This window comes from Fukomys damarensis, unplaced genomic scaffold (genome assembly GCF_012274545.1).
Source record: "Fukomys damarensis isolate Sample0158 unplaced genomic scaffold, DMR_v1.0_HiC HiC_scaffold_12, whole genome shotgun sequence".
Taxonomy (NCBI): Eukaryota; Metazoa; Chordata; class Mammalia; order Rodentia; family Bathyergidae; genus Fukomys; species Fukomys damarensis.
Window position 1 is genome coordinate 22,900,816 of NW_022900924.1, and position 9,696 is coordinate 22,910,511.

At 62.0% G+C, this 9,696-nt stretch overlaps 1 protein-coding gene across 1 annotated transcript in view; it reads left to right on the top strand.

The window, feature by feature from the left end:
- Positions 1–9,696, top strand: part of Mmp17 (matrix metallopeptidase 17) — an 18,547-nt gene that overhangs the window by 1,940 nt on the left and 6,911 nt on the right. Inside the window, exons 4-12 of the mRNA XM_033762687.1 lie at positions 3,322–3,454; positions 3,558–3,687; positions 3,864–4,147; positions 4,719–4,895; positions 5,561–5,660; positions 5,931–6,013; positions 6,085–6,237; positions 8,981–9,238; positions 9,545–9,675. Coding sequence (XP_033618578.1) covers positions 3,322–3,454; positions 3,558–3,687; positions 3,864–4,147; positions 4,719–4,895; positions 5,561–5,660; positions 5,931–6,013; positions 6,085–6,237; positions 8,981–9,238; positions 9,545–9,675 — 1,449 coding nt within the window. The remainder of the gene's footprint in view (positions 1–3,321; positions 3,455–3,557; positions 3,688–3,863; positions 4,148–4,718; positions 4,896–5,560; positions 5,661–5,930; positions 6,014–6,084; positions 6,238–8,980; positions 9,239–9,544; positions 9,676–9,696) is intronic.

Sequence of the window (9,696 nt, forward strand, 5' to 3'; positions counted from 1 at the left end):
TGCCGGCAGCTCCTGGCGGCCGGGAGGGGCCTCGGCCGGGGTCCTCTCCCAAGCACAAAGCCGGGATTGAGGCCGGGACACGGGGTGGACGCGCGAGCCACGCCGGAGCTGGAGGCCAAGTTGCTGTGCCCTCCCTGGTGTTCCCTCAGGAGCCCTGGGCCGGGACAGTGTCTAGTCTAAGAGCGGCTGCTGTGTGGGCCGGTCTGGTCCCTTGTCTCTGCAGCCCACACCATGCTCTTGTCCCCGCATTCGGTCTTGGGGAGCACTCCGGGACCATCTGGTTTGCTTGCTTCTCCGTGGCGCCTCTCGGGCTGCACCGCACAATGTGTGTCACAGCACCAGCCACGCAGACCCCTGGGACCTGTCCCACCCCGAGGGGCTCCAGGCAGGCCGCTGCCAGCCAGCCTGCCGTCCACCAGCCTTCTCTTCACCCACCAGCAGCAGTGCCCGCGGTCCTCCACCCTAAACACCCGAACCTCTGGCTCCTTCAGACGGCAAACTGGAGATATCAGCAGGAAGAGTCATTCCTAATAGGGAAACGCTGGGAAGCGTGCAGGGCCCCAGCATGCAGGGCATGGAGGATCTCAAGGCAACAAAGCCTGGGTCCCCACACTGGCGAGGTGAACAGACCACCAGTGGGAGCTGGCGCGTCCCCTGCACCCTGAGTCGACCCTTGCCTGGCCCCTCCCACCTGCAGCAAGCCCCAAAACTCTGACCACACATCCTGGGTACAACTGAGAAGGCTGGGGCAGCGGTGGGTGCTGTGGAGTAGAACAGCTCTCCATGTCCTTGCCTGGCCCCTGGTGGCTGCCCATGTGGCTTGGGAAGTGGACAGGCCCATAGCCCCGAGCAGCGCAGCACCCATGCCAGGCCTGGCCTTGGCCTCTGTGTGGTGGCCCTGGAGGACTGGCTGCTTTCGGGTCTCCACAGGGCTGGGTGGGCGCAGGCAGGTGTCCCAGGCTCCCACGGGCACGGAGACACTGGTGGGCTCTGCTCCTTGATGATGATGCTGAGCCCAGGTGGGACAGGGCGGTATGGCGGGCACACAGCTTACTCTGAGAGCCCAGTGCCTTCCCCGGCCGGACAGCCCAGCCTGGCCACCTGCCCTCTGCCCAGTTCCCTTCCATCCTTAGATGCCCAGCTTGGTGCCTGCTGCTTCGCTGCCTTCAGCACTGCCTGGGTTTGTCTCCCCACCATTCTGAGTCCCTGGGTGCCCATGTCTTGGCCCCTCCGTCCCCCTCATATCCAAGCAGCTGCAGGGACGAGCTGAGGAGTCAGCTGTGCTCTTCACTAGCTGTGTGAGTGTCAGGCAGTGCCCTGGCCTCTCTGTGCCTCGGTTTTCTCCTCTGTAAGATGGGGTAGCAGCAGCACCCACAGCCTATGTAGAGCACCTGCTGTGTGCTGAGCTCAGTGGGGACCCCAACACCCCTTGTGTCCCAAGGCTGGGGCAGTGGTAGCAGGTTCCAGGTGGGAAGGGCTGATGGCTCTCTTCCCCTGGACAGATCGTAGGACAGGTAGGGTCTGTCCTGGTGGCCCCAGCACGCTGCCCAGTGGGCACTTGGGCACACAAGGACGGGCAGAAAGCTCTGGAGGACGCTGGGATGGGAATTACCCAACCAGGCAGAGCAAGTGCCTTCCCCATCAGGCTGCAGGCGGGTGGCTGTGAGCGGGCAGTCGTGGCCAAGGGCCATGCATCAAGGTTCTGTAGGTGTCCTGCCAGGTGTGGGGTGTGGGGGTCACCAGCCCATCCTGCAGTGGCTTGTAGGGCTCACTTTCCCATCTGTGCAGCCGGGGCCAGGAGGCCCTGGGAGATGTGGGTGCAGCTCGGCTCTGGCCACAATCTCTGAATGTGCGGAGATCACAGAAGGAGTCAAGGGAGTGACAGGCGGACCTGGAGCCTGGGCCCCGGATTGGCGTGGGGACATCGCCTGTGCCAACAAGCAGGGACCCCCCCCACCTTGGTCGTGGTGATGCCGTGGCCCTGCAGGAAGACCGTGCTGCAGGCCCCAGGCTGTGGGCCTCACCCCACTGCAGGGGGCTCCACGCCACTCCCCGGGGCTTTCTGGAAGGTTCACCTCGAACAGCTCGCAGCCCTCCTCCTGCAGCCTCTGTTGCCCTGGAGACAGTGGTCTGTCTCCGTGGCGACAGCAGGGAGGCCTGGCAGGCAGCGAGCCGGCAGGACAGCCTTTCCTGGACTTCAGGTACTGGGCAGCAGGAGGCAGCAGGCAGCTTTTGGGCTCCAGGTTAGCAGGGGCCTTTCAGGGTCAGCCGCTGCCTGCCCTGAGCACACCGTGGAGTCTGCGTGGCCCGCACTAGGGAGGGGATGGAGACGCTGCCCCGTGTATGTTTGCCTGTAGCTGCCAGGGGCCCCCGCCCCAGGTGACAGCCTCGCCACTCTCTGTGTCGCCCGCGGACTGGAACTGAGTGCCTCTTTCTGACGTTGGAAAGGAAGCTGCAGAACTGAACATTAAAATGTTCCCAGAACTTTAGAGAGGCGCGTGGGGCCTTCACGCCCCCACCTCGGGCAGCATCTGCCCGTGGGTGCCTCCACGCCTGGCCAGGATCCCGGGCATGCTGTGTCCGCTTGCCATCGGCGACAGCGCTGATCTGGAACGGGGAGGAGGCAGGCTGGGCCACTGTGCTAAATTTGCTCTCAGGCTGAGTATCAAATGAGACCCTCTCCATTTCACATGAAAAGCTAAAAAGGCCCAGCCAGTATGGTGGTGCATGCACATATTCTCAGCATTTGGGAGGCTGAGGCAGGAGGATTACCATGAGTTTTAGGCCAGCCTGGGCTACATGGTGAGTTTGAGGCCAATCTGAGTTACATAACAAGACTGTCTCAAAAAACCAAAAAAAAAAGGAGGGCGGTATGCCAGGGATTTAGCTCATTGATGCTGCCATCCGACTCATAAGTGCAAGGTCCCAAGTTCGATCCCTGGTACCAAAAATAAATTAATTAATTTTAGAAGGTTTTTTTTTTCTCTTTAAGATAGAGTCTCACTAACCTGCTATATTGCCCAGGTTGGACTTGAACTTGCAATCCTTCTGCCCCAGCCTCCCAGACTACTGGAATTACAGGGGTGTACCACCACATCAAGCCAGTTCACTTTCTTAAATGCCTCCTGGGCAGTCTACTGCCCCAGGAGGAGGTGAGGCAGTGCTGCTCTGAGCAGTTGTACAGATTGTGCACTGCACAAGCCCACCCCCACCTGATTGGCACCCAGCAGATTAAAGGGGCTTAGGGCCTGTTGGGGCCAGGGCAGGGTGTGGGTTCCTCCCCCAGGGCCTACACCAGGCTCTCCTCACTCTCTACCCCAGGAATGGTTGAGCAGGTTTGGCTACCTGCCCCCTGCTGACCCTGCCACCGGGCACCTGCAGACACAGGAGGAGCTGTCCAGAGCCATCTCTGCCATGCAGCAGTTTGGTGGCCTGGAGGCCACTGGTGTCCTGGGTGAGTCCTGAGCCCCCACCCCAAAGGCTTAGGGCCACAGTGTGAGCCTCCCCTGGGACAGAGCTTGGGCCAGAGCCAAGCCAGCCGCCCGCTGTCCCCGCAGACCCAGCCACCCTGGCCCTCATGCGGACCCCGCGCTGCTCCCTCCCAGACCTGCCCCCCACGGCCCAGTCTCGCAGGAGGCGCCAGGCCCAAGTCCCGACCAAGTGGAGCAAGCGGAGCCTGTCCTGGAGGTGGGTGGTGGCGCTGGGTGCCTGCTTGGCCTGTGGTCAGAGGCCCCAACCGCTCCTGTCCTGGCTGCAGGGGGCAGGGGCAGGGCCTCCAGGGTGCCTGGGCCAGGCCATCCTGTCCCACAGGGGAGGTGGGGTCCTCCGGGGGCTGAGCCCCAGCTGAGCCGGGCCCTCCCCAGGGTGCGCACATTCCCACGGGACTCGCCCCTGGGCCGGGACACGGTGCGGGCGCTCATGTACTACGCACTCAAGGTGTGGAGCGACATTGCGCCCCTCGACTTCCATGAGGTGGCAGGCAGCACGGCCGACCTCCAGATTGACTTCTCCCGGGCCCAGCACAACGACCGCTACCCCTTTGATGGCCCTGGTGGCACCGTGGCCCACGCCTTCTTCCCAGGCGACCACCACACCGCAGGGGACGCCCACTTCGATGATGACGAGGCCTGGACCTTCCGCTCCTCGGGTTTGTGTGGGGTCACGAAGCTGGGGCCCCTTGGCTAGACGCCCCACTGGGAGGCTGGGACCTGAGTTGCCCTCCTGGGCAGGGCCAGCCAGGGTGCACTGAGCCCCAGGGATCCATCCAAGGCAGCTGAGCCCACCCAGCCCTGCTGCGGGTGTAAGAGAGCAGCCCCACCATTGCACCAGACACCCAACGGGACACAGGGAGCTTTCTATGAAGGGCTCAGGGCGGCACAGCCCAAAGCGCCACCTGGTGGTCTGGCGCAGAAAAGGCAGCCTGGCATGGTGGCACATACCTGTGGGAGACTGAGGCAGGAGGATCACAAATTTGAGCACAGCCTGGCCAACCCTGTGACTTAGCAAGACTAAATTCTAAAAGGGCCCGAGATGTAGCTCAGTGCAGAGCCCCTGGCTTCAGTACCAGTACCAGAACCAACCCAGAAGACTTGAAGAGATGGTCCCTACCACGCAGCTGCTGGCACCTGTGGCACACACCCTGGGGGCCCTGGGTGAGACCCAGCAACATGGGAACCCCGCCAGGCCTGGCCCTGTAGCTCACGTGTGCCCATCCCCAGATGCACACGGGATGGACCTGTTTGCAGTGGCTGTCCACGAGTTTGGCCACGCCATCGGGCTAGGCCACGTGGCTGCCACCGGCTCCATCATGCAGCCCTACTACCAAGGCCCCGTAGGTGACCCACTGCGCTACAGGCTCCCCTACGAGGACCGAGTGCGCGTCTGGCAGCTGTACGGTGAGTGTCCCCAGCCACTACGGCCTCTTGGAACGGGACACAGCTCCCTGGGTCCTTGGCTGGGAAAGCCCATAGGCCTGACAGGTCCCGGGAGTGGCGGGGTGGCCTGGCCTGTGGAGACAACCGTCAGAGCATCTGGCTGATCCTGGGCAGCCGAGATGCTGTCCCACACGCGGGAGGACAGAGGCACCTGGAGCTAGAGGGTACAAAGCTAAGATTCCTGCCAGCCGGTTGGCACATACCTGGAATCCAGCCCTCAGGAGGCTGAGGCAGAAGGATTGCTGTGAGCCCAAGGCTGGCCTGGTCTATGTAGTGAGATCCTGTCTCAAAAGCAAACCAGAAAAGCCAAGATTTCACGATGTTCTGCCAGAGCCCTCTCTGCTGGGACCCTGGGATCTGGGGCCTACAGCCCCACCTTCCCTGGCCTTGGTGTGCCAGGCTGCCCGTCCCAGCCTGCCCGGGCTTCTCTGTCCCCCATCATCCACTTGCTGTTCTGATGGCCACATCTACCTTGGCATGCACCATGTCCAGGCTCCGGTTTTTCCTGTGCCCAGATGGTACGTGTGGTGCTCTGTCTGTGCCCAAGCAGGGGCAGAGCAGAGCCCACAGTGCCCACGTCCCGGGATGCACAGGGCCAGTGTCAGCGCAGCCTCCCTTTCACCCAGGTGTGCGGGAGACCGTGTCCCCCACGGCGCAGCCGGACAACCCTGAGCCCGAGGAGCCCCCACCACTGCCAGAGCCCCCTGACAACCGCTCCATCACCCCGTAAGCTCCGCCGCTCATGCCTGTCCCCAGGGAGGTGGGCCCTGCCAGTGGGTGTCCCGTGATCCCTGAATTCCAGTAGGGCTGAAACCCGGGGCCCCCACATGTGGGGCCAGCGCCGCCCCCGCCCCTGGAGCCAGCACTGGGTTCCCCACTTGTGTAACCAGTGGCCCGGGGGGCAGAGCCTGACATACCCAGGCAACTTCCTCCAAGGACTGCTCCCCAGTCCCAGGCTGGGGCCCAGTGCTGCCCACGCATCCCTGTGCTCCACAGGCCCCAGAGGGATGTGCCCCACAGGTGCAACACCCACTTCGACGCAGTGGCCCAGATCCGGGGTGAAGCCTTCTTCTTCAAAGGTCAGTGGCAGGGACACAGGAAGGGGGAAGCCCGGCTGCTGGCCCCGCCCCACAGCCCCTGTCTCCCCCAGGCAGGTACTTCTGGAGGCTGACACGGGACCGGCACCTGGTATCACTGCAGCCGGCACAGATGCACCGCTTCTGGCGGGGGTTACCGCGGCACCTGGACGGTGTGGACGCCGTGTATGAGCGCACCAGCGACCACAAGATCGTCTTCTTCCGAGGTGGGCAGGAAGCGGCCTTACCAGCTTGCTGCAGTGGCAGCAGGGAGCCTAGTCCAGACACATGCTGAGAACCTGCTGTGTGTCCAGCTTGAGCAGGGCAGAGCAGGCTGCATCCTGCCTCCTGTGGGGGCCAGGGAGAGGCCGCAGGGCCGCCAGCTTCAGGAGAGACAGGGACGGAAGACATGGCTGTGAGACCCGATGGCGGCATTGGTCACTGGGCATGGCAGGCCTTGAGGGTGGAGCTTTATCTCCTGTCCAGCTCTGGGTCGAGGGTGGAAGTGGAGGCAGTATCAGGCCTAGCTCCCCTGCGGCCACTCCAGGGCCACATCACTGCAGGCTTCAAGTGGGCTCTGCCTGCCCAGGTCTCCACCCAACCCAACCCCTGATCCCAAGTCAGGAGCTCACAGAGACTTCCCAGGATGACCTGTCTGTGCTCTCAGGCCCTACCTGCCCGCATGCAGGACCTGCTGACCTTGCAGGCTTTGCATCTAGCACCTGCCCAGGCACTGCTCCAGTGACCCTGGTGACCAGGGCCACCAGGCCCTTCTAAGAGATGAGTGGGGACCCAGGAGGCTGTCAGGGCCCCACACGAGCAGTAGGGTAGGTGCCTACCCAGCAGACTTTGTGTGCTTTCAGCACCATGCAGGTCTTGGGTGCCCCGGCAGGAGTAGCCATCACAGTTCTGATAGATGTGCTGGACATGCGGGTCTGAGCTGTCCTGATTTTCTTCTTTTCCCTGTGTACTGCTGTATCCCTGCTTTTCCCACCTGCTGTCTCTGGGGCCTGGTCCATGTCCCTACATAGAGCCTCTTGCTGAGCATAGTGAGCACACTTGTAATCCCAGCCCTCGGGAGCCTGAGGCAGGAGGACCACAGGTTTGAACCCAATCTAAGCAATTTAGGGAAACCCTTATCTCAAAAATAAAACAAGTACCAGGCGCATATCTCAGTGCAGAGGCTCTGGATTCCACCCTGTACTGCAGAACAAACTGCACTGGGCAAAGAGAACCCTGGCGTTGCAGAACTGTGGGTGCCGTGTGCCTCTCGCGGGCTGGGCAGCCCTGAGCTCTGCCCTGCTGCATGTACCTGTGTGCACCCTCATGCCATGGCGCAAAGCCAGGCACCCACGCCCCCGCGGAGCCCGGGACCCGCAGCTTGGGTGTTGCAGCCTGGCTGGACCTCCAGGCTGCTATGGGCAGAGTTGTCTGGTCCTCTGAAGCCTGTGTCCGTGCCTGGGTCACGTGGACACCACTTCTCGCTATGCAGCCCCTGCTGTGCCGGCGCAGTGTCTGTTTGCTCAGTTTCCCTACTTTCTACAGACCTCGTGCCGCCTCCTCCCTCCTCTGCATGGAGTTGGCATTTTATTGTTTTATGTTATGGTCTGCAGTGTTGGGGATCGAACCCAGGGCCATGCTGGGCAAGTGCCCACCCTAAACCATACCTCTGCCCCTTTTTCAATGTGGTGAAGGGTAATGAAATTTAACATTTTAATCTTTTCAGTTATGGTTGCTGTTTTGCAGTAGCAGGCAGACCCAGGGCCTCACCCGTGGCAGTAAATGCTGTCACAAGCTGCACCCCAAGATGGGTGTGGTGGTGTACACCTGTAATCCCAGCACTCAGGAGGCTGAGGCAGGAGGATCACTGTGAGCTGGAGACCAGCCTGAGCTACATAGTGAGTTCCAGGTCAGTCTCAACTACATAGTGAGACTCTGTCTCAAAAAAACAAAAAACAAAACAAGCTGCACCCCAGCCTTTTCTTTTTAAACGTGAGACAGGGTCTCTTAAATTGCCCAAACCAGTCTCCAACTGGTGATCCTCCTGCATCAGCCTCCTGAGTAGCTGGGATGAGAGGCGTGCACCACTACTCCTGGTCATTTTAACCACTTGGAGTGTGGGAGTCAGGGCACATTCAGGGCCATGCAGCTATCGCTGAGACCCACCCTCAGAGTTCTTTTATCCTCCCTGCTGGATCCCAGCCCATAAAACATGGGCTCCCTGTCCCCACCCTGCTTTCTGCCCGGTGGGCTCCAGACCCTGGGCAGCCCGTGCTCCGAGCTCAGCTGGTGCAAGGCCAGGAGTCCCCTCTCCTTGTCCACACGTGGTCTGGGCTCTGCAGACCTCAGCCAGGGTGGAGCACATCTCCCTGGGTCCTGTTCACGTCCTGAGGCACCACCCTTGGCTTCCTGCTCCACTGCACGGCCCACTAGGGTCCTGTGCTTCCTGCTGATCCAGGGTGGTAAGACTTGTCTACACTCTCTGCCCTCTGGCCATCGGGAAGTCGTGTTGGGTCTTTGGTGTCTTGATTTTGTGAGGCAGGGTCTCCCTATGTAGCCCAGGCCAGCCTCAAACTCCCCATCCTCCTGCCTCAGCCTCTCAGGTGCAGGATGACAGGACATCGTCTTAGAGACACCCAAGGTTTTGTCCCACAGAGGGCTTTGAGATGTTTGTCCCATGTACTTCCCCAGAGGTGTGGAGACCATGTGGACAGCAGCGTCCTGTCCAGGAAGCTCCCAGTCCTCCACCGTCACCATCTGTGGGTCCCCATGTCCTGTAAGTGGTGTCCAGAGCGGAACTTGGGTCCTAGGCAGTCAACGGCACAGAGCAGCGGCACTGGGCACAGTCTGCACTCAGCGCACATCGGGAGGACTCAGCACTGGGACACAGGCACCCAGGACAGGGGCGGGGGCTCGGGTGGGGCCAAGCCTCACTCCCCCTTCTGTGTCTGTCTGCTGCTCTCACCCCAGGAGACAGGTACTGGGTGTTCAAGGACAACAACGTGGAGGAAGGGTACCCGCGGCCCATCTCCGACTTCAGCCTCCCGCCGGGCGGCGTGGATGCAGCCTTTGCCTGGGCCCATGATGGCCGCACCTACTTCTTCAGGGACCAGCTGTACTGGCGCTATGATGACCACACGCGGCGCATGGACCCCGGCTACCCTGCCCAGGGCCCCCTGTGGAGGGGCGTCCCCAGCAGGTTGGACGACGCCATGCGCTGGTCCGATGGTGAGTGCCAGGCTGGTGCGTCATCTTCAGGATGGGGTCCCACAACGCTCCCCTGGGTCCTCCAGAGCCCTGCAACTTCCGGAATGATGCCCAGGCCCTGCTCAGAGCCTTCCTGACCCCAGACCAGAAACTGGTCAGCTCTGCCACCCTGGGCCACCACCCTGGGCTGGGCAGATCCAGGAAAAAAAATGCAGCAGAGCTGGGCATGGCCCCCCTGGGCACCCAGGCCCATGTCCAACCACGGTGGCCCTGCACCCTGTGCCTGTCGCCCTGGCCGCTGCCCTCAGCTGCCTCCTTCCTTGGCAGGGGCCTCCTACTTCTTCCGCGGCCAGGAGTACTGGAAGGTGCTGGACGGCGAGCTGGAGGTGGCGCCCGGGTACCCGCAGTCCACAGCACAGGACTGGCTGGTGTGCGGAGAGCTGCCAGATGGGCCACAGGTGGGGCCACAGGGCCACAGC